Source organism: Pelophylax lessonae (genome assembly GCF_965119305.1).
Source record: "Pelophylax lessonae genome assembly, chromosome: 4".
In the NCBI taxonomy this organism is placed as follows: domain Eukaryota; kingdom Metazoa; phylum Chordata; class Amphibia; order Anura; family Ranidae; genus Pelophylax; species Pelophylax lessonae.
The window spans coordinates 104,417,707-104,443,653 of NC_138771.1; the positions used below are offsets into that span (position 1 = coordinate 104,417,707).

At 40.2% G+C, this 25,947-nt stretch overlaps 1 protein-coding gene across 1 annotated transcript in view; it reads left to right on the plus strand.

Moving 5' to 3' along the window:
- The window catches only part of LOC309555125 (neuronal acetylcholine receptor subunit alpha-7), a 361,838-nt gene that overhangs the window by 202,538 nt on the left and 133,353 nt on the right, over window positions 1–25,947 (plus strand). The window contains exon 3 of the mRNA XM_082256959.1: window positions 20,987–21,031. Within this exon, the coding sequence (XP_082113085.1) occupies window positions 20,987–21,031 (45 nt within the window). The remainder of the gene's footprint in view (window positions 1–20,986; window positions 21,032–25,947) is intronic.

Below are 25,947 nucleotides of genomic sequence, written 5' to 3' on the forward strand. Positions count from 1 at the left end.
TACCTCCACTTGTTCTAGGTTCCCATGCTTGTTCTTAAAACTGCCTTGCTTGTTCTTGGTCCCTCCCCCCTAGAAACAGGGCCTCTTTCCTTTATATCACACAGGAAGGGGGCTGGACCTCAGAGGAAAACCCATGAATGTACAAGGAAAGGTGGCAAATAACCCCTTCCCTCCCAACCTGGGTAGCCAAGTGCTAATTATACATACAGTAGGCTACCTGCCTACATGTTTTTCACACAAATAGTGAACACAATATACTGGGATATGGGAGTCTATAGCAACACACACGGGCATTGAACTGGATGGACCTATGTCTTTATTCAACTTTACCCAATATGTAACTTTGTAACACACTGATGCTCCAGAGTATCCCATACAAATAGAAATCTCATGATGGTGGCCAAACCATGCCACCAGTCTGTCCTCCATGGAAACGTCAAGGCTTTCCAAATAGGTCGATTAGGAATTGAGGCTTTGCATGTAAAGAAGGATGTAGCCTACGTTTACTCTGAAAGTCTAAGTTTCATGTATTAGTTGAATGCAGACTTGCTTTAGAGTCTTTCCTTTGTTGACACAGATACATTAACACAAAAGAACATTTGCAGGCTTGTTTTCTTCTTGCACTTGATAAATCTAGTTTTATATATTGATTGTATTGATTCTCTTTTGTGTGTGTATTTCTTTTACTTTTGGCACTGAGAGAAGTTTCCATTAGTATACTTTGTGTGATTAATGTACAGTTCTTACTATGTCTACTGCTAGCCTACTGTGAAACAGTTCTAAGGGTAAAACCTTTCATCAGTGGCCTTTAACTACCTGTCAGAAAGTAATGCTGAAAGCAGGACTTCTTTGAGCATGAATGGATACTTCAAACTAATTCAGTCTTCTGGTAAATTTCACTCCAGGTGATCTGCCGGATAAAGAAGTATTACAGCCTAGTAATATATATTTTAAAAAGTTTCCTTTTATTCACTAAACATTCAAAAAAGTTTAGACCTGTAAAGGGAAAAAAATATGTGCAATTCTAAGGTGGAATGTTCAGGTTTCAGAGAGCCATCATTTAGATTTACACTTAAGGTAATTCAAGGTGCATTAGGTAAAAAATGTTCAGTGGAAGTATCGCCCCCTCATCCCCCCTCATACTTACCTGATTCCTATAATGATCCAGAGCTGTGCCCACCTGCAGTGGTGCTGGTCTCTCTCACTCTCATCACAGGACAGAAAGGCAGCAGTGGGAGCCACTGGCTCCTTTTTCTTTCAATAAAATCCAGTGAGCAGAGTGCGGGGATGGGGCTGAGCCAGGCTGTGTGTGTCCAGCTCAGGAGAGAAACTGCAGGTACGGCCCATAGGAAGCACTGAGAAAAGGAGGATCCTGGAACACCAGCAGGAAAGAAGAGTATGTTTCAGGGCCTATCTGTGCAAAAACATTGCACGGAGCAGGTAAGTATAACATGTTTGCTATTAAAAAGAAAAGAAAACTGAGCCTTTACTAAGTCAGATAATTTCCTATTGTTGGAATTGGATACTGTCATTTGCACATCAGATTTGCTCTGCCTTAGTGCAAAAGTCTATAGATCTTGGTGATATTAGTAATGGAAGGACATGTTTGTGAAGGTTCTTCCTTTTTTCTGATAGGACTAAAAATCTGAAAATTTTGCTTATTATTTGCCATAATTTTCCTTGTGTCTATCCATAGCACCATACCAATAATAAAGGTCTACCCCCATCCCCACCTACAGGACCAGCTTAAATCCATAAAAGCGTTAGATAATGACCTCATAGCATTCTACATAACTGTGTTAAGACCAAGGGTATACCCACATAGTACCATTGGCACCATTAAAGGGAAATTTTGGTAAGTAATTTATACAATTTTACAGTTTCCAGGAGCCTGCATTCCATTTACCTAGTGGTAAATCACTACCTGACAAGGTGGGTATTGCTGAATCAGTTAACATTTATTAGTACAAGATACAGACACTTGAAATGTCATTTGCCATAATCAACTGTTGTCAAGGTATCTGAATCTACATTGTAGTGCCTGAGGAACATATGTTGGTGTGAATGCTGTAGGGTCATTTTCTCATTCATTAATAGATGTACACTATCCCTGTAGATGCTAGCATATTGCCATTGGGGCACCAGGAAAAAAAAGATTTTTCAAAAGATGTTTTTTTTTTCTTTCTTTAGACAGGTGTATATGAAATATTGCATATGAATATTTTGTTTTCCTAATTTCCTTCAGAAGCTGGAATTACCTGACGTTTTCCAGTTACTCCTTTTGTAAAAAGTCTGCTGCTTTCATAGCTAACTTGAGCTGAAATTTAGGTACACACATGAATGAGTCAGAGTCGTGTGAGTATGGAGTACAGTTTTTGATAAATCCTTAATAAAAAAAAGCAAAAGCAATGTCCCTCGGTGTAGATCCATCGTCAATCACAATTGATGCCACTGTGACCCGAAAAAACAACAACCTCTGTACCTGTCATTGACAAATCCCTAATAAAATAAAAACAAAAGCAATGTCCCTTGGTGCAGATCCATCGTCAATCACGAGGAATACCACTGTGACCCAAAAAAAACAACCCTTTGTACCTGTTGCTGGCTTCCGCCGTCTGACAGTTGTTAAAAAGCGAAGATGCAGGGCTGCCGCAGTGCTCAGAAAAAGCACAGGACTCTTTTTAAATTTGCACTGAATTTTCACTGCCGCTGCTCTGCAGATATGTGAACCGGCGTCACATATCATGCGAATTGAACAGGGTTCAAAACTAGAGATCGACCGATTATCGGCAAAGCCGATATATCGAGGGCCGATATGCACTTTCCCCCGATATATTGGAATCGGCCTTTTTGATTTACCGATATTGCCGATATTTCGGGAAAGTGCATGTACCGAGGTGATGCCTGCAGCTAGAGGCATCACCCCGATACCGGTGTCATTAGCCGACAGTCAGCTGTCTTGTAATGACAACCGATGTGGCTGAGAGGCCGCTCGGCTATCATTCCAAGGAGTGGGAGGGGACGTCTCCCACCTCCCGTTGCCGTCCGCAGCTTACCCAGGTCTCCTGTCCCACCGGGAGACCCGGGCATCCTACCTTCACCGCCGCTGTCTAACCGGGTCTCCATTTCTTTGAATTTGGCACCGCTGAGTACCCGGAAGTGATGTCATAACATGACATCACATACGGGTACTGGCAGCACTGAATTAAAAAACTTACAGCATTCAAAACAGCCAAACTTGGAGTTTTGAATGCTTTTAGGTGCAGAGGAGGGGTTTGGGGTCTTTTAGACCCCCAGATCCCTCCACCACAGTACCTGTAGACATAAAAATTAAATATTGGCCAATATCGGCTGATACCGATATCAGATGACCAAAAAATCAGTATCGGCGGTAAAAAAATGATATTGGTCGATCACTATTCAAAACACATCCAAATCGTATATGTGTGAACGGATCCTTAGAATGATAAAACTAAAAGAGACAGCATAAGAAATGACAATTATTGAGTGACAAGCAGCAATGAAAGGGGGGAGCATAGGTTTGCACATGTGCATGCTGACTGCCAGCTCTGTGCTAATTATGAATTAAAATGCCTCACTCTGATCTCATACAAAAAAAAAAAAAAATCAACAACAAAAAATCCACAGGAGATTAGCATTTAACTTTAATTAGGTAGACTCAAGTAGGTACAAAATGTACAATAGGATTTATTGCAAGGACAAGATCAGTACACAGAAGTGGTTCTTTTAGAAGATGCACAAAGTAATTAAAAGGTATTGAAGACATTTTTACACTTCCTGCTCATAATTGAAAGAATATTAAAAATGTGTTTCATGTAGATGATTTACCGTTGTATTAGAGATCTAAAAGTAATTGGGCTTCACTGCTATAAAATGATCTGAGAGGGCAGTGTGATCTATAAAGAAAACTCCTGTTACACTTCCTCTTCATATCAAATACTATCGACAACTAATTAGAAAGACTGGATGTTTCAAATGTCTACTTTTTTAATCCAGCACAGTTCAATGATCTGAATCTGTAGATGCTGAAAAGAGAACTTTGTACGAGGCATCTACAGAACATTTGAATTTGCAGCGCGAGTCTTGCTGCTAACTTCACACTGCTATTGGTAGCTGGATTTAACCTTTAGAATAAGTTATTTTCACCCATATATGTAACCATGTACTGTATGTACTGTAAGTTAATAGTCCTTTTTCTGTTGTTTGAAAAATTTAGAAGGCGTGGGGTGTCTCTGACCATTAGAACGTTGACAGTCCTGTATGCATGGCATCAATAATGTTGTTATCATGGGACAGAGTTTTTCCTCCTAGTTTTTGGAAGTTGTTTTCATAGATTCAAAACTACAGAAGGCCTACACACTAACTTGGTGAAAAGAATGAGGCCCCAAAATGGAACCAGTGTGTCGTCAGCAGAGACACCCATTAAATAAAAAGGTGTTTCCAAGTGAATTCTTCAAGAAGGTTGGTATTAATTGATCATAAAAACAGGTTAAACACCATCTTGGATGTTGTTTTAACCTGTTTATTGTGATCTATAAATACCAACCTTCCGATAGAATCTACTGTATTTGGAAGCATCTTTTTATTTAATGGGCGCCTCTGCTTACCACATATTGGTTCCATTTGGGGCCTCATTCTTTTTACCATCGTTCATCGGATCTGATTACAGTATTTTCTGGCGTATAAGACTACTTTTGAACCTAAAAAAAATCCCCCAAAAATGGGGGGTCGTCTTATACGCCGAGTAGAATAACTCCAAGGTAACCTAAGTATAAGTATTACCGAAATATGTAATCTCTCAAGACGCTGGCTGTGTGGAAATCCTGTACTGGTATACTGTATGTATCGTAGCTTCGGCTACATACAGTGTACTGCATTATGAGAGATTACATGTATTACAGTACTTGGGGTACCTTGGAGATCTATGAGAAATCTGATGTTTTTTAATGGTGTTGCCTTGCTTGGGAAGGGGGGTCGTCTTATACAGCGAGTATAGCCCAAAACCTATGTTTTAACTTGAAAATTAGGGGGGTCGTCTTATACGCCCAGTCGTCTTATACGCCGGAAAATACGGTACTAACTAGCACAGTGCAAGCATTTCCAGAAAACCCAGACAAGCATTAGGTGTGACCACCCACACTCTTTGTGGAGACAATCACATCTTCCATACGTGATAAAATAGGTTGCATGACCTTAGGACAAGTATCCAGCAACCTTATGAATGTAAGTATACGCTTATTACAGTTTTTTGCTATACTTTTCAAATACGTACAACTGAATATTGCTCTTAGAAGGATCTTTCTCATGACTTTTTATCTCTCTTTTTCTCCTTGTTTCTGTTCATTTAAAGCACCACTGACTCTTCCACACACTAACTTGTGCATAAAATATTTATGAATTGCAAAGTTTTTATGTGATATCAGTTCTAGTTTTGATGACTTAAAACCTACTCAGAAGAAGTTTGTATTTCTGAATATTTTTTCTGCATACATATCAAGGAATATCACTTAGAAAGAATTTTAAATGCAAAACTACATTTTGATTTTCAAACATGAAAGCTCAGTGGACAGAATAACAACACTATAGGCATTATCTGTTTTGGAAGCTGTGTTCAGGAATCACATCTATCATTTTTTCTGATGGGTATCAGTGGGAAAAATAAGTATGATTAAAACAATTTCATACTTCCCCCCATCCTTTTCGCCACCAAACCCTTTCCCTTCCCTTCCTTTTTTTTTTTTATCTTTCTTTCTTTTTCTTCTTTCTCCATTGCCCTGCTGGCTCTGATGTGTTGGAGACAAGCCCGATTGTGATCGACCCCATGGGCGGGTCGGGTTGCTCCACTCCTCTATATAAGCACGGCTATCTGTATTCTGATTGTTGCTCATACGGACACTATATGTGTCCCATGCTTTGGACAGTTCTACTTGACCTATCATTGTACAATATGTTGCTGTTACAATTTTGTAAAATAAAAAAAAAACTTTTGTGTTATATTTTCATGAGCTCATTAGAGCAAATGTTTGTAAACCCCCTCTTTCTTACTCTTTAACCACTTGCCGACTCCCGGTCGATCACGGACCCCCCCCCGCGCGTGTGCCCCCCCGGCCACTCGCGATTGTCCGTTACACCGGAAGAAAGGCAGGCGGCTAATGTAAACAAAGCCGCCTGTCAGTCTTCCCTGTGTAAGAATGGAGATCATACGGTTCTGCTATGTAGATTCTTACACATCAAGCCACATCCAATCACAGTAAGAAACACGCCCCTAGGGACACACTTAACCCCTCCCTCTCAAAAAAAAGATAACCCATTCACTGCCAGTGTCATTTTTACAGTAACAGTGCATATGTATAGCACTGATTACTGTAGTAATGTCACTGGTAACCCCAAAAGAGTCAAAAATGTCAGTCAAGGGTCCGATCTTTCCGCCGCAATGTCGCAGTCCTGCAAAAAAAATTGCAGATCGCCGCCATTACTCGTTAAAAAAAACAACAAAAATGACAAAAATATTTCCCTTAGTTAGTAAACGCAATAACTTTTGCGCAAACCAATCAAAATACGCTTTTTGCAATTTTTTTTACCAAACATATGTAGCATAAAACAAATTGGCCTAAAATGTTAAAACATTTTGATTTTTACATTTTTTGGGGAATTTCCTATAAAAAAATGTTAAAAATATTGTTATTTTTGCAAAATTTACGCTTTTTTTGTTTATAGCGCATGATCAAAAAATCGCACAGGTGATCAAATACCACCAAAAGAAAGCTCTGTTTGTGGAAAAAAAAGGACGTCAAATTATTTTAGGCACAGCGTCGCACGACTGCGCAATTGTCCGTTAAAGCCACACAGTGCCGAATCGCAAAATAGGCCCTGGTCAGGAAGGGGGTAAAATCTTCCGGGGCTTGAGCAGTTAATAAACTATTTTGATGGACAAAAAAAAAAAACAATTTCATACATTTTTTTCATAGCAAAAAAATTACAAAAACAATAATAAAATACATATACATAGGAAAAAGTGATTAAAAAAACTGACATTAGGATAACACATGTTCTACATATGGAGATATAAGTGAACTGCAGGATGTCCCTAAGTTGGATAGTTGCCCCCAAAAATCTTAGCATAAACGGAAACCTTATAGGTAATCACTTGACAGGGATGCCAGGGGGTCAACAGAAACCAATTCAGGGTAATTTAGTTCTGTTAGATAGAAGTTGGTTTCTGTTGACCTCCTGGCATCCCTGTCAAGAGATTACCTATCATGTTTCTGTTTATGCTAATCATTTTTGGGGAAACTATCCAACCTAGGGACATTCTACAGTTCACTTACATCTCCACATGTAGTACTGGCTACAACTACAGATGAAGTGTAAGCCTAATGTCAGTTTTTAATCACTTTTTCCTATGTATTTTTTATAATTGTTTTTGCCATTTTTTGCTATGAATAAAAATGTATGAAATTGTGTCAATCATGCCTATAAAGCCCATTCATTCCTTTTAATATATATTGGTGTTTATCAATTTAAAGGACGTGGCATTGTGTGCCCTTCCACTGTGCATAATATCACCCCGTAGGGACAGTCCAAAAGTATTTCAGAACAATAAGTAGTTAGAAAGCATGCGTAAATGAGACATGAAGACTGTCTTTCTGCAAGTAAATTCTAGACAGCCAATTATCCTATGAATGTCAAACTTGTGCAGAGGCATATGTTACTCGGCCATTAAGTTCAGAGGGAATCATGACTTGGGCCAACATGTGTGTTTTCGTGGTGTATTTTTGGTAAAATATATACAGAATATTTCTCCATCCTGCATATTTCATTCGATGGCTAAACAAAGATTGAAATGTGTGTATAGGCTTTGGATAGCATAAGGAAAGGTTAGAGCCTCTATCATATGTTTATTGCTGTCTTTGCCCCTGCTAGAAAAAAAATTCACCCTCTCTATTTGTCCTGAAGATCATTGATAATGAGACAGAAAATGATGTCAAATTCGAACATTTTACAGACATTAGGGGAAATATTCCAATGAGGATATCTGCTCTAGTGGCAGCCCTCTAAGGCTCCATGCACACTGGTTTAAAAATCGCTACTTCTACGGGAGTTTTCTGTAAAGCCTGTAGAAGCAGCTCAATGTTATCCTATGTGTCCATGCACATTAGGACGATTAGAGGCATATTTTTAGCTCAGTGTTTAGAGGCAAAAATAAAAACCTTCTTGTTTGCGTTTCTGATTGGTGCTTTCTGGCAGAGAAAATGCTAAACTCTTCTAAACTTGTCTAAACTGTGCACAAAAATGCTCTATATAAGTTAGATATGACCAGCGCTATGGAGGACCTAAATGAAGAACCAGGTGTAAGCTGCCACCAACCCACCCCCAAAGAATGAGGGGTGTGAAAAATGTGTGTGCAATGGAACGTTGGGATATGGCGCTACCTGCTATATGAGGTGAGTATATATTTGTTGGGGTTGATCCAAGCCAATGTAGTATCTAATTCGCATGAGACACTTATCCAATGGATATGAATCATAAATAAAATAAAAAAAATATAATAAATCAATCACTGTGGAACTATAAAATCAAATAGTACTAAAGTGCCAGCGTTCAGGGTGCTATGTGCAAATACTGCTATATCAACCTCAGGTAATAATAAATGAAAAAAAACACAGATAAGCTGTGGTGCTCCTGATCAATTCGTTCCCAGGGGAACATGCTGTATAAATGAAGTATGAACCACCTGTTTTTAACCTTATCCATGGTATGGTGATCCTTGAGTTTCCCAGGAGCTGGACCAGATAATCAATACACACAGCCTGCACCCCTGTTGAAAGGGGAAGCATAATACCTGCGGGGGGCCACGGACTTTGCACCAGAGCACCTGCATGGTATTCGGTAGGGATGATCGAACGGTTTGGGCCGACCATCGATTCGACCCGAACATTGACTGTGCGAAATTCGGCCTAATTCCGAACCTTTTTGCGGAAAAAGTTCGGAATTCGGCAGCCAGAACCAACCAAAATGCAATGGGACAGGAACTGGGCTTTAAAAGCTATTGATTGGACCAGAAACATCAGTAAAAGCCAATTGAGGGGGCAGGAGGATTCTAGGAATGTGATTGGAGTGACTAGGGGGTCCAGAGGCCAATCAGTAGTGAATACGCCCCCCAGTATATAACATAGCCCCGCCAAATCTCTAGCACTGTAATACAGGGGCTGTGGAAGAGAGTGGAAGCAGTTCTGTTACTCCTGCTTCAAAAGTGTCATTTAGCAATTATTAGTGTGAGGAAAGGGATATCTAGTGTAGTTAGGTTACTATATACCACTATAGTTAGATTCAATAATCTAGTTTCTGTAGGGAAAGTGTTAAGTGTCAGGGTGACCGTAGTGTAGTGTAGGGTGAACTGACTCTGACTACTATGCCAGGGTGACAGAACTCATCCATGTCAGGGTGACCGCCATAAGAAAAAGATAATTTTTCTTAGAATTAATTGTAGAGCAGGGATGGCGCTCCGCTCCTTGTATGCCAGGGTGACCGAATTCATCCATGTCAGGGTGACCGCCATAAGAAAAAGATCGTTTGTCTTAGAATTGCAGTAGAGCAGGGATGGGGCTCCACTCCTTGTATGCCAGGGTGACCGAATTCATCCATGTCAGGGTGACCACCATAAGAAAAAGATTGCTTGTCTTAGAATTGCAGTAGAGCAGGGATGGGACTCCGCTACTTTCACACCTGGGCGTTTTTGTTTCAGGCGTTTATTGGGCTTTTTTGTGGACGTCTTTGGAGGCAGGCATGACATCTGAACTTCTTTGTAGGGGTATATATACACACACACATATATGTATATATACACATACACACATACATACAGGTGTGATAGGAGCGGAACCCCATCCCTGCAAATAATTTCATTAGCTCAGGGATGGGGATTCGCTACTTTCACACCTATATGTGTGTATGTGTATATATACATATATGTGTGTGTGTATATATACCCCTATACAGAAGTTCAGATGCCATGCCTGCCTCCAAAGACACCCAAAAAAAGGCCCAATAAACGCCTGCAACAAAAACGCCCAGGTGTGTTGTTGCAGGCGTTTATTGGGCATTTTTTGGGCATCTTTGGAGGCAGGCATAACATCTGAACTTCTGTATAGGGGTATATATACACACACACATATATGTATATAGACACATACACACATACAGGTGTGATAGGAGAGGAATCCCATCCCTGCGCTAATAAAAATTCTAAGAAAAATTATCTTTTTTTTTCTGGTTCTGGACATGCTACAGAGCTGAAACTTCACAGGTACACTTTTTAGACCCCCCAGGCACTAAATCCAAAGAAATCTCATTTTTTTTTCCAATAATTTTTTCAATAATTGGCTCTCTATCAAAAACGACAATTTTTAGGAACTTTTTTTGTGTGATTAATAGTCCCTGGGGCATGACCCAGAACCCTAGGCACTTTTTAGGGGCATTTATTGGGTTTTAGGGCTTCAAAATTGTGTGTTTTGATTACCAAAGTTCGGGTCCCATTGATTTCAATGGGGTTCTGGAATCCAGGCCCAAACTTTCGGGAAGTTCGGGTGTTCTGGTCGAACCGAACTTTTCAAAAGTTCGATCATCCCTAGTATTCGGCTGTTTGTCATCCAGGAACAGCGATTCACCCCACTGGTTGCTACAGACCAGCATACTTCCTATACACTTTTTACCTTGCACTGCTATTTATTTGCACTATTTGCACCCTGTTTTTCGGGATTCACCGTAACACTGGTTTAACACAGCAATAAAATATTTTTTCTTTCTGAGGTAATTAACTCAAGGATCACCATAACACGGATAAGGTTAAAAACAGGTGGTTCATACTTCATTTATACAGCATGTTTCCCTGGGAACTAATTGATCACGAGCACCACAGCTTATAGGTGTATTTTTTAATTTATTATTACTTGAGGTTGATATCGCAGTATTTGCACATAGCACGCTGCAAGCTGGCACTTTAGTACTATTTGATTTTATAGTTCCACAGTGCACAGATTGATTTATGATATTTTTTTATTTTATTTATGGTTCATATCCATTAGATAAGTGTCTCATGCAAATTAGATACTACATTGGCTTGGATCAACCCCAACAAATATATACGCACCTCATATAGCAGGTAGAGCCATATCCCAACGTTCCATTGCACACACAAATATGCTCTATATAAGCGTTTTGTTTTTTTTTCAGCCAAGGAAACTGGCAGTTTTTTTTTTTTTTAAGCCCAGTGTGGATGGAGCCTAAGAATGAATTTCTTCTAACTTTGTAGGGGTTTTCTGCAACTTCCCCTTGACAGAACGTGAAGGGTAATCATCGCAAAAGTGATACAGACAGCAAAAGAGGGGCTGTAACCACTTTTTAATGCTATACAAAATAAATTTAAAAAAAGTTTTTGCTACACATACACTCAGTGGTATATTTTGTTTTTTTGCTGTCCTTGGCAAGAATAAAGTTGAGCACCACCCCATCTAAATTTGCTCCAACCCTTCCTGTCCATCCGTCTATCCATTCCGAGCTAAAAACAGACAGATGGGAAATCTATTCCCCTTCTGTCAGGTGGATCGGATGGCAGACGGGATGGAAGTGGACAGGCGGTCTGTTTCCAAACGACTAACCCATAGAGGAAAATGGGCTGTGTCCCTGCCCATTCTGCTTGGAGGACAAATGCCCCACTGAGCAGGTGAATCCGCTTTTCAGCCCTTGTGAAAGGGCTCTAACTATATTTTTTATTTACATTTTTTTTTTACAACTTTTTTTTCTTTATTTTTTTTGTACAGGTTTACATTTTAGATTATTTGTGTAATATATATATATATATTTTTTTTTTTGCTTGGGGTCTACCAAAGTCGGTGGTGGGAAGGCAGAGGAGGGAAACCAAAATCTGAAGGAGATTTACGAGGCGGGGGGGGGGGGGGTAGGGAACCAGTTCAGTGGGGTGAAGTGGCAGGGAGAGGGAGGAGGGAGCCTGTTAACGCACCCCCCCCCCTGAAAATTGCCACCCGCCCCAGGCAAATGATATACATTCCGTAGATACACCCCTGCATACTCTTCAGATTCTACTTGTTTTAATAACCACTGTACACCCCTTATGGGTCAACACAATTTTTCCATTTCTAATAATATAGACTGGCGTATTCAGCAATAACTTTGTCACTATATATATGGTAACAAAGTAATACATTGTTATTTGTATTATTCTTTCTAGGACAAACAATGCCTTCTTTTCATGATATTGCCTTGCAGAAATGTTTTTGAACAATTCAAAATAACAAAACTAAAAAAGCACTTTTTCTACTTTGATCAGTGTTAGTTTTAAACAAAATTAGTGTTACTAGTGTTATTATAGATACAAGTATACTTTTTATTCTTTTAATTGTCCTGTTTAAAGTGGTAGTAAACTCTTTCCTGCATCTTTTACCTTCAGGTAAGCTTGTAATAAAGCTTACCTGTAGGTAAAATAATTATCTCCTAAACATGTACTACAAACACAGAAGGAAGGCCCGGGTGAAGATGAAAGATTGCTATAACTGATATCATATGCAGATGGAAGCTCATCCCTTTGATCTGTAAATTAAAGTGGAGGTAAACTCCACTTTTGAACTTGTACCTACAGTTAAGCCTATAATAAGGCTTATCTGTAGGTACAGTGAATATCTCCTAAACTTGTACTGTTTAGGAGACATTCACAAAAGATGCTGCCAGTGACATCACTGGCGCATGTGCTCTAAAGGGACATAATGCCCGTGTCGTTTCTTCAGAGCTCCGTGTGGGACCCGAGGGCTCCCATGCAGTGACGTCCCCACAACCCAGGTCATTCATACAGCTGGAGCCTGTGAACCTGGAAGGAAGACCTGGAGGGATTTGCCTTACATGTAAGTCTGTCATAATGTGCTAGTATGTGGTGCATACTAGTTCATTATGACTTAACGCTGCAGGGGGGGCCCATTTTTTTATTTTTTTTGTTTAGTGGCAGTTTACTACTGGTTTAACCGGTTCCTGACCGCCCGCTGCCTTTTTACTGCTGTAGTCGGGCTCTCCTGCGTGAACCGATGTAGACCTACGTCGGTTGCACCCCTGCAGCTAGAGGGCGAGCGCGTGCCACCAGCGGCGCGCTCCCGCCCCCACTCGGCAGCAGGGACTCCGCTAAGCACAGCTGACTGTTCTTCTCTCTGGAATGATCACAGAGCCCCTGTGATCCTTCTATATAGGATCACAGGTCTCTGTGATAATTTCACAAGCCACGCCCCCCCACAGTTAGACTCACTCCCCTAGGCTCACATGTAACCCCTTGATCACCCACAGTGTTAACCCCTTCCCTGCTAGTGTCATTATTACAGTAACAGTGCATATTTTTAGCACTGATTGCTGTAGTAATGTCACTGGTCCTCCCAAAAGTGTAAAAAATGTCAGTTAGGGGTCCGATCTGTCCGTCGCAATGTCGCAGTCCTGAAAAAAATCCCAGATCCCTCCATTACTAGTAAAAAAAAAAACAATAAAAATGACATAAATCTTTCCGTAGTTAGTAGACGCAATAACTTTTGCGTAGACCAATCAAAAGGTGGGGAGGAGGCAGACAAGGGGAGCTTCCTCTTTTGAGTGGAGCTCTGCTTTAAGCAGCAACACCAGGCTATCATTTTGACAGCTCAGGAATAGCTAGTAAATGCAGGAATGGGATTGGCAGCTGGGCAGATAGACATGGGCATATTACACATGCTTTCTATTCTTCAATTACTATATGTACGTAAATTAAGAAATAAGAGTGACACAATTTATATTGTGTACCAGCAGCCTGTGGCTTTCAGCTAATCCTTTTCAGGATACAGTGTGTGGCTATCCACTGTAATAGCAGGAGCTGCTTCAGTACAAAAATCTTATTTGTCTAAGGTAAAATAAAGCTGCATTTGCAATTAGCCAAAGCAAAGCAAACCAGGACCTTAAAATAAGAGTCTCTTAAAGCCCACTGAAGTAATTGCTGTCACTTTCACCCACGTTGAGGAGGACTATGCTGTATACAATCTGCAATGCTTGCATTCATAAGTAGTGTTTAATGCTTATGACAGATTTGCAGCGGTGAATCAGCAAATAAATGAATATAAAAAAAAGGTTTTTTTTTGTCATCTCATTATGCTGTATCCTTTTGATAAAAATACAAAGCATTGGAATTGCATTTGTTTTGGTAAATCTTTGCATTAGATATTTAGATATTTAACCCTTCATAGATCTGTTTGGGAGTATCTAGTGCTAATACTGTGTGTGCATCTTTGCAGTGCTCATGTGACTTCCAGTATAAATAATTAATTACCTATAAATATATATTGCAATAAACAAAAATATATAGCAATAATAATAATTGGTATAGTGCCAAAATCTACCGCAGTCCTTGCTCTAAACCAGTAAAATTAAAAATTCAACAAATGCATGCAGCTTAAACCCCCTACCCCCTTAAAAAAAAAAAAAAGAAGGATGCAAGAGCTTAGAATTGCATTATCACAGTAAGGAAAACCACATTCTTGATGGTAATAAATAATGCAGGAGCACAACTTCACACCAACCATTGGATTTATGCAGAAAGTCTGTATAGTCCTCTGTGTAGCTCAAAGTGGGGTCATTTTAGGCATAAACTACAAGGATTTTAGAGCTTATTAGCTATGACTAGTTACTATCTGCAAAAACATTTTTCCTATGGAGTATGCAACCTAAGATGCATGCGGTAGTAATGCAGTTAATAATTACCATACGGGTATGTATCTTACACCACAGAAATCCATTTGTTCCATCCAATGCTACTCTTAGGGTCCCATGTATAAAAATGTTCCCATTGTGAATGTCTCAGCAGTAGCGCAAATGTTACAAAAAATACCTGTAATATGTGTGAAATGTTAGTTTCTATTGCCTTTTACAGTGCAAATGTAATATTCCCTAACATTTGATCTTGGGAGAAAAAAAAAGCCTTAAAACATTTCACCAGAAGAGTTAAAGAACATTTGTCTAATTGAGGAAATAACCTAACTGTGCTCTTGAGAAAAAAAAATTACATTTTGCAGCGGAGACACAGCTGTAGCAAAATTGTGTTTGACACCTTTACAGTGCTGGAGCACCTGAATGGGACAAGGGAGGCTTCAGGAGCTGATAATAGTTAAAGACCAGTAGCGGTAACAGGAGTTGGTTGTGGTGGCAGGCTAACAGTGGTGGCAAGAGCTGGTAATGGTGACAGGCCAGTAGTGGTGGCAGGAGCTGTAATATTGGAAGGCCAGCAGTGGTGGCAGAACCTTATAATGTTGACAGGCCAGCAGCAGTGGCTGGACTTTATAATATTAGCAGGTCAACAGAGGTCACAGGACCCGATAATGGTGGCAGGCCAGCGGTATTATTAGGAACTAGTACTCATGGCAGGCCAGCAGTGGTGGCTGATGCTAATGGTGGCAAGCCAGCAGTGTTGGCGGGAGCAGGTAATGGTGACAGGAGATGGTAATGATGCCAGGCCAGCAGCAGTGGCAGGAGCTGGTAATGGCAGCAGGCTAACAGGGATTGCCTTCTGGGCAAACAAATTACAGCTAGGTATCTGCCACTGTGGTACAGCACAGCCCATAAACTGGTGAAAGAACGTTGACTTCACAATAGCAGAAGCTCTAAAGCCAGCAGATTTGCTGGGCATGGGTAGTGATTGCAGGACATTTTTTTCTTCCACTGCAGCAGATAGAAAAAAGTTGCATGCTTGGTCAAGGACCATGCTGGAGACAGTGGAGTGGGTTAGGAAATGTATGTTGATATGTAAGGCTATGCTTGGCCCTCCCCCCCATGCTGACCCTTATCACAGTTAGATGTGTTGTAAGCCTTTCAAACCCCTTGTCAGAATTACATTCCTACCAATTGACACCGCTGATGTTGCAGTGGATGCTAATGGAGAATTTTGTTGATTGGGAGGAGAGGCGCAAAGTGAACGAGTAGTAGAATGAGTTTGGACACTTTCCTGCGGACTGTAGCATTGATGTGCTGCTTCCACTGAGCTTTGTGGTTGAATGATGTGCCTCCTCAGGTAATCAGACTCACCACAGGCTACAAATTAAATACTGTATATTGTTATATATTCCCTGGGGTCATAATCCTGAAACTTAAACAAACCAAGAAAGAAAAAAAAGGAAACAAGGGTTTTATAGATAACATGCAAGTATAAATTCAACATACCTTTCAAGATGAAATATAAAAAGAATAATATTGATACTTAACACTTACAGCCATTAAAAAGTCCATATGTGATTGAATAAAATCATTGGAAATACTCATTCTGATCAAGTACATCCTAGTATGAACATTGGTCTATGCATTTGGTGGATATACTGCTTCTTCAGGACCGCTGATATGTTAGCACATTAGTAGGACAGAAAAATGTTCCATCTTTAAAAAAAATAAAAGGTATATATATTGTCGATATCAACACAATAAATAATCAGTATAATATTCATTGGGTGAAAATAACAATCATAGAAGAAAACATGAAATAAAATAGGGAAGACACAATGAGTCGGCGCACGACAGAAGAGATCTCAGAAAAGACTCTGACCAAGTCTACCAATGTCAGAATCGCAGCGAGACGTCTTAAGATATAGGAAGATGCTGAAGAAAAAAGGGGGTCTCACTACTTATAATATATAGACAGACCAGATAATTAAATCAGAAGTCAGCAGGTATACGAAACATATATGATCCAACTCTTGCAAACTAATCCGATTCCTTTAAAATCCTTAAAAAATCCCTATATCTGTCTGAGGTGTATGAAGGTGGGAAGTAAATCCTACTTGTAGACAACTTTCATCAGGTCAATCTATAAACAAAGGAGGTATAAGACGACATATATAATGCGAATCTTTAAAAACATCCAAATCCGATTCCTTGACACTAATTAAAAATTCTAAAATATTAATTCCCAGTAGAATAAAAAGCCTCCTTTTCTAAAAACGACACATAAAGATAAAATGACCTTGATAATCGCAACAGCCAACTGAATCGCAGTAATAGTTGGCTAATTCACAAATGGTGCATGTGTGACCAAAAAAAATATATATATATATATAAAGTGCTATGATGAATCAATAAATAATATAAAATAATCAAATATCAATAAATATCTAAAAGGTGTATAACAAATACGTGTGTATTCCTGATAAATAATTTAAAGTGCATATATCAATCTGGTGCAGTGATCAAAAATAAATACAGTGGGTACGGAAAGTATTCAGACCCCCTTACATTTTTCACTCTTTGTTATATTGCAGCCATTTGCTAAAATCATTTAAGTTCATTCTTCTTCCTCATGAATGTACACATAGCACCCCATACTGACAGAAAAACACAGAATTGTTGACATTGTTGCAGATTTATTAAAAAAGAAAAACTGAAATATCACATGGTCCTAAGTATTCAGACCCTTTGCTCAGTATTTAGTAGAAGCCCCCGTTTGATCTAATACAGCCAGGAGTCTTTTTGGGAAAGATGCAACAAGTCTTTCACACCTGGATTTGGGGATCCTCTGCCATTCCTCCTTGCAGATCCTCTCCAGTTCTGTCAGGTTGGATGGTAAACGTTGGTGGACAGCCATTTTTAGGTCTCTCCAGAGATGCTCAATTGGGTTTAAGTCAGGGCTCTGGCTGGGCCATTCAAGAACAGTCACGGAGTTGTTGTGAAACCACTCCTTCGTTATTTTAGCTGTGTGCTTAGGGCCATTGTCTTGTTGGAAGGTAAACCTTCGGCCCAGTCTGAGGTCCAGAGCACTCTGGAGAAGGTTTTTGTCCAGGATATCCCTGTACTTGGCCGCATTCATCTTTCCCTCGATTGCAACCAGTCGTCCTGTCCCTGCAGCTGAAAAACACCCCCACAGCATGATGCTGCCACCACCATGCTTCACTGTTGGGACTGTATTGGACAGGTGATGAGCAGTGCCTGGTTTTCTCCACACATACCGCTTAGAATTAAGGCCAAAAAGTTCTATTTTGGTCTCATCAGACCAGAGAATCTTATTTCTCACCATCTTGGAGTCCTTCAGGTGTTTTTTAGCAAACTCCATGCGGGCTTTCATGTGTCTTACACTGAGGAGAGGCTTCCGTCGGGCCACTCTGCCATAAAGCCCCGACTGGTGGAGGGCTGCAGTGATGGTTGACTTTCTACAACTTTCTCCCATCTCCTGACTGCATCTCTGGAGCTCAGCCACAGTGATCTTTGGGTTCTTCTTTACCTCTCTCACCAAGGCTCTTCTCCCCCGATAGCTCAGTTTGGCCGGACGGCCAGCTCTAGGAAGGGTTCTGGTCGTCCCAAACGTCTTCCATTTGAGGATTATGGAGGCCACTGTGCTCTTAAGAACCTTAAGTGCAGCAGAAATCTTTTTGTAACCTTGGCCAGATCTGTGCCTTGCCACAATTCTGTCTCTGAGCTCTTCAGGCAGTTCCTTTGACCTCATGATTCTCATTTGCTCTGACATGCATTGTGATCTGGAAGGTCTTATATAGACAGGTGTGTGGCTTTCCTAATCAAGTCCAATCAGTATAATCAAACACAGCTGGACTCAAATGAAGGTGTAGAACCATCTCAAGGATGATCAGAAGAAATGGAAAGCACCTGAGTTAAATATATGAGTGTCACAGCAAAGGGTCTGAATATTTAGGACCATGTGATATTTCAGTTTTTCTTTTTTAATAAATCTGCAACAATGTCAACAATTCTGTGTTTTTCTGTCAGTATGTGTTGCTATGTGTACATTCATGAGGAAGAAGAATGAACTTAAATGATTTTAGCAAATGGCTGCAATATAACAAAGAGTGAAAAATTGAAGGGGGTCTGAATACTTTCCGTACCCACTATATATATCAATAATTCTATGTGCACTCAACAGTCCATGTGCATAAAAGGTATATATATAAAAAAATCTTTGTGCAAATGATGATCCGTGTGCGGTGACGGATCATCATTTGCACAAAGATTTGTTTATATATATATATATATACCTTTTATGCACATGGACTGTTGAGTGCACATAGAATTATTGATATATATTTATTTTTGATCACTGCACCAGATTATTTATCAGGATTATTTATCAGGAATACACACGTATTTGTTATACACCTTTTAGATATTTATTGATATTTGATTATTTTATATTATTTATTGATTCATCATAGCACTTTTTTGGTCACACATGCACCATTTGTGAATTAGCCAACTATTACTGCGATTCAGTTGGCTGTTGCGATTATCAAGGTCATTTTATCTTTATGTGTCGTTTTTAGAAAAGGAGGCTTTTTATTCTACTGGGAATTAATATTTTAGAATTTTTAATTAGTGTCAAGGAATCGGATTTGGATGTTTTTAAAGATTTGCATTATATATGTCGTCTTATACCTCCTTTGTTTATAGATTGACCTGATGAAAGTTGTCTACAAGTAGGATTTACTTCCCACCTTCATACACCTCAGACAGATATAGGGATTTTTTAAGGATTTTAAAGGAATCGGATTAGTTTGCAAGAGTTGGATCATATATGTTTCGTATACCTGCTGACTTCTGATTTAATTATCTGGTCTGTCTATATATTATAAGTAGTGAGACCCCCTTTTTTCTTCAGCATCTTCCTATATCTTAAGACGTCTCGCTGCGATTCTGACATTGGTAGACTTGGTCAGAGTCTTTTCTGAGATCTCTTCTGTTGTGCGCCGACTCATTGTGTCTTCCTTATTGTATTGGTATTTAGTGATTAATACTAGAGTTGGCTGCATATAGAATCGGATTAAATCCGAATCTCAGAGTCATTATTTATTTATTTATTCATTTATAACGAGCTGCGGCATATTAGAGGAATCCTCCCACTCGGATACATACGTGACAGCGCATTTATCACCCCACTATTTTTTCATGAAATAAAATAGGCTACATAGCAACTGTTGTTGCTGACACACACAAACGTTAGTTCTAAAAAGGAATGTTGGGTATGTGCAGAGGGGGTACACAGTAATATGTAGGTCACACAATGCAATTCACAGTAATGTATTACAATACGGAACAGTGAACACTGCCCTGTATCAATCCAGTGCTGTGCCCAAGAGTAGCGACTCTCTCCCTTCTCTCTCTCCTCACAGGGCAGATTGATAGCAGAATGAACCATTGGCTCCTGCTGCTGTCAATCAAATCCTGTGATTATAGAATGGGGGGGGGTGGTTGAGCTGTGCTGTCTGCACCTATGGATGCAGCTAGTGTATCTCAGGATCAAGTTTGCAGGTGTGCCACAATAGGAAGCAGCTTTCTATGGTGGTACATGGAAAGGAGGTGGAGCCAGAAGCATCAGCATGGGACCCCAGAAGAGGAGGATCGGGGCTGCTCTGTGTCAGCTTTCCCCATCTACTTAGGTCTCTGCAACCAACACTGACAAAAGGCCGCTGAGAACCCTGACTTTTATAGGGTGGGTGCTGGCACATAATAAAGCCCTCATTATTGGCACTTTCAAGCCACCTGATCACAGTTGAGAGGCCAATGCATTATTAGTAAATGGCAACATTAGTTCACTGTTTTTCCAAACTGCAAATAAGTTTGGGTCAAACTCATGTTTGACCTGATCCCAAAGCTCATCCCTGGTATACAGATGCAGGGGGCAAATTTTGGATAATATTGCTAACAGATTTTGCTATTTATGTTTTTTTTTGCCCGATAATCCTAATTTACTTTTCATTTCATCTGGTTACATGTTGTTAAGCAACACTTCTCAAATGAAACAAAACACTTCAAAGCACAGGAACAGATTGAAGTTAAATGTTGGCTTCACAGGGACTTTTAGGAAAAAAGTGTCTTGGGAACATTTTCACTAAAAGAATATAAAAGAATCAATTTCATTAAAGCATGTGAATTCTGTCTAATAGAACCCTTTATGTTTTCCTTTTAGGATGAGAAAAATCAAGTTTTAACAACAAATATATGGCTGCAAATGGTAAGTGTGTTTGCATGCTTCATTTGTCTAATGTGTGAGTTTTCCTAATAGCTTTAGCAACTAGAGAATTCAGTGTTCAAATTATTCTTTGGGTTAGAGTGACTGCAAATATATAAAGATCAACCTCATATTGCAGCTTTGCATTTCTTATTGCAAGGTAAATCACATTTACCTTTTACATTTAGCTTTATATAAATCTGCTGAGCTCAGTCTTCTCCATCATCACAAAATCAAGCGATGGTGCCTCAATCCAATGCCAAAACTGGAGATGAGAGGACATAGTTACATAGTTAGTCTGATTGAAAAACATTTCATCCAACAGACGGGAAAAAAAACATACAATCCTACTTACACAATCATATATATAGTTTATCGAGAGGAAGGCAGAAAAAACCCCAAAAATCCAATCCCTATAAAGAATAATCCAATTTTCTCCAGCGGGGGGGGGGGGGGGGGGGGGGCGATTCCTTCCTGATCTCCCTGATATTTTGATACATTTTTAGTATAACTGAAACAATTTCAAACAAATAATCAATTATATATATAGACCTGTGATCTAACTGCTTGCTGTCTCTCCACAGTACATTTACTGTGGCAGGGTGTCATGGTCAGGCAGGATAACGTACAGATATGCCATCCTGCCTCTTCTGGGTCAGGGGCATGCAGCCCACTGCTCCTGTGACTGCTGTGTCCTGGTACCTGGCCACTTTGAGCGGCTAGGGGATCATGTGACCACTATGCAATCACATGATTACAATTTCAACAAAGCTGTTATAAATTAATTTCATTCATAACAGCTGTGATACCTATAGTTATGGTGTTATTGGCCCACAGCTATCACATGGTACCTGGGTAATCACAGCACCCTGTACCATGTGATAGCTGTGGACAAATTACAGCACACAATAGTAAATCACAGTTGTTATGAATGTAAACTGTTTATGACAGTTCAAAACATTGCTGTTACAGTGATCATTACTGTAATAGCAATCAAAGTGTGAAAAACTTACTCTGATGTAAGTATGTTAAAAAATAAAAATGTAAAAAAAGAAAAGAAAAAAAAGTTAAAAAATGTTCAAAAAAATCAATTATAGAAAATGAGGGGGTATTGCTGGCATTTTAAGGACTTCATGAAATTAGATAGGCCCTCAGTACATCAGCATTACTCAAAATGTATACAGGTGCATCTCATAAAATTAGAATATCATCAAAAAAAATGTTATTTCAGTAATTCAATTCAAAAAGTGAAACTCATAGATGTTATATAGATGCGTTACACCCAGAGTGATATATTTTGGCTTACGTTGGCTTACTGAAAAGCATGTCTATGTACAGTATAGTATGCACTCAATACTTGGTCGGGTCTCCTTTTACATGAATTACGGCATAAATGTGGCGTGGCATGGAGACGATCAGCCTATGACACTGCTGAGGTATTATGGAAGCCCAGGTTGCTTTAATAGTAGCTTTCAGATCATCTGCATTGTTAGGTCTGGTGTGTCTAATCTTCCTCTTGACAATACCCCACAGATTCTCTATGGGGTTTAGGTCAGGTGAGTTTGCTGGCCAATCAAGCACAGTGATACAGTACAGTGATACCATGTTAATTAAACCAGGTATTGGTACTTTTGGCAGTGTGGGCAGGTGAAAAGTCCTGCTGGAAAATGAAATCAGCATCTCCTTAAAGCTGGTCAGCAGAGGGAAGTATGAAGTGCTCTAGAATTTCCTAGTAGAGGGCTGCGCTGACTTTGGACTTGATAAAACACAGTGGACTGACATCAGCAGATGACTTGACTCCCCAAATCATGCAACTTGGATTCTGGGCCTCCCCACTTTTCCTCCAGACTCTGGGACCTTGATTTCCAAATGAAATACACATTTTTCACAGTATGTGATTATTTGGGGAGCCATGTCATCTGCTGGTGTTTGTCCACTGTATTTTATCGAGTCCAAAGTCAGCACAGCTCTCAATTTACATATCTCAGGCCCTTTCCCCCCGGGGTCTTAGGATCCTCAAAACCTGCCCATTTCTTAAGTTCAAACTAAAAAACGAATGGTCCCAGATCTCTGAGTTTTGCACATGCAAATGGATGCAAGTTATCGTCAAACAGCAAGGCGCCAAATATAATGACATCCTCAAACAAATCCAAAACCATATTGCCAATCTCACCAGCTACACCTCAATTATACCCATTAGATGGCTCAATACACTAAAAAACACACTAAAAAAGACGAAGATGACTTACGGTACTCCGTACTAAGTTAAACAAAGTCAGCAGAGACATTGATGATTACAATTTTAATTGAGTATTTAATTGGAAAAAACGCCAACGTACAACACCACCATCCTCTGCCCCTGACCACACTACCGGCAGGGTGATACCATTGCAACCTCTTTTTCCCACACTTCCACTACTCCCCCTCCTCCCTACTCACCCCCCCCCGATCACCCTACTAAGAGCAAGACCATCTGCTCTACCCTACCAAGGCCCCCCACAACTAGTCCCTTACCTACGAATCACACCCCTAAGCCCAGGAGGGATAGAAAAACACTGCAGTCAAATAAGACCACCCCAACCCCCCTAAATCCAGTACCCTTAGGGGGAATCAATTCTGCCATAACAGATCATCTATACACCCACTACCCACTAGTTATACTTATACTGATCGAGCCAGGATGTCACTGCCAGCTGCCAGTCCCACCCCCCACACGCTAGCCAATATTTCACCTACCACCAGTAGTCTCTCTTCGCCCAGCAATACCCCTGTACTACATCTATCTCATACCCTGCCTCTCCTGTCCCCTCCATCAAACACACACAACACTCCCAACCATACCCATTTTTACCACGCCCCCCCCGCTCATCCTTACTCACCAAAAGGCAAAAAGAAAACTAGAGGAAAGCAGGGGGGAGCATGGAAACAAACAAAAGAGTAAAACTATGCATACAGTGAAGATTTTTAACCTATCTTCACACACTCTGTTCATTTCCGAAACCTCTCTACATCACAGAGGACTGAATTTTGCACCATCCACTCCCCCCAACCCATTTACAATTTACAAGGATCTTAACAGTTTCATCCGCAATTTGATACTCAAACAGCATTATCACATCCAATCTACTAATAATAAGCCCGGCCCTCCATCCACACCCCCTCAGATCATGGAAATTCCTTCTGACATTGACCTGGCAGGCCTCAAGATACTGGAAGACCTATACATGGATCACAATGATGATGACCTAGCCCTGTTCACACTACATCCATCCTCCCCTCCCCCAGTCAAATTTTCCACTTTCCAACCCAAATCGGTTTTCAATCCCGTTCACTTCAAAGGACCATACCCACAAACCTTTTACCAAGTAGTCTATTCCAATATCCTCAATATGTGCAAACACACCAAAACAGCCCATCCCAGGTATTCTAATCTCAAACCAGCCGAAAAAAAGGCCCTCAAAGACCTTACTAATAAACACGATTTAATCATAAAAGCTGCTGACAAAGACTGTGGCATTGTGGTACAAAATAGGGTAGACTAACTCAACAAGGCCTACCGACTTTTATCAGACATCTCCACATACTGCAAACTCCACCAAGACCCCCTCATCAAATTTCAAGCTGAGGCCCAGGTCCTAAGAAAACAAGCGAAAGAATCCGGCATCATTAAAAAACAGGAACTAGCCTTTTTCAATAAGGATTTTTTTGCCACACCATATTTTTACCATATACCCAAAATTCACAAAAAATACCACCAACCTACCTGGAAGACCCATAGTAGCTGCCATGGACAGTATCACCGGTCCCTTTTCTCAATATATTGACCATTTCTCCAACCTCTAGCCCAAAACCTCCCCTCCTACACTAGAGATGGAGCCCAGGTGAATAGATGATAAGGAGCATGTCTCCACCACAGCCCACACTCTGATGCATTTCGCCCTGCCCACTCTATGTCTGAGCTCCTAGTGTGCAGAGCGAAAAAGAATCAGGGTGTATGGTTTCAAAAAGACATGTAGATTGAAGCTGCTCCTTATTGTTTGTTCACCTGGGCTGGTTAGGAGTAGTGGCAATCTTTTCCTCTTTACAACTATTAGACCCTTGATATCAGGATAAGCAGACACCCCATGTTCTGGACACAGAGATATACACTATGTACATTATGTCAAAAGTATTGGGACACCTGTGTTTACACACACATGAACTTTAATAGCATCCCGGTCTTAGTCTGTTGGGTTCAATATTGAGCAGTAGCAAAGGAAAGAAAAGATGGGGCTTTTTAGGCCAGATGGGAGGAGGAGGATCATGAATCTCACACAATTTATAAAAAACACATCTTTATTAGATACATATTAAAAATGTACATCAAAAGGGCATAAATCCCATACACATATAAAAGAAAAAAACAGAAAAACACATGTGTGGAAATAGATTCCTATAAGGGAATGCCGATACTTGGTATCAGATGTTTAAGGGTCTCTGATGGAGCACGGTCTAAGGGTCCCCAGCAAGCCAACGCGTTTCACACAAGGCTTCCTCAGGGCCAGAGAGACTAAGACAGACAGGTATTTCCCACTGTGTATTGGATCATGGCGGGCAGAACAAACTGATGGACCACTAGATAGGGCTGACCACAGTAAAAAACTGCAACGTTGATGACCGCAGAATATGTTACGACATTGGTATTGGAGTCTTCAGGTGTGGAGATGCATCTCTGAATACTTGCACTTATGTTGAGAAATCCCTCCCACTTATGCTACCAGGGACTTAGTGATTACTTAGTCTACAATGTAAAAAAAGAAGAAAGATAGCTGCGTTTCAATACACAAATAAATGATTTAGGCTGCCAGTACAAAGGTGATATCAGGCCAAAGAACAGTATGTAATGAGGTACAGCGCCAAAAGTTGGACTTTCCTGCATT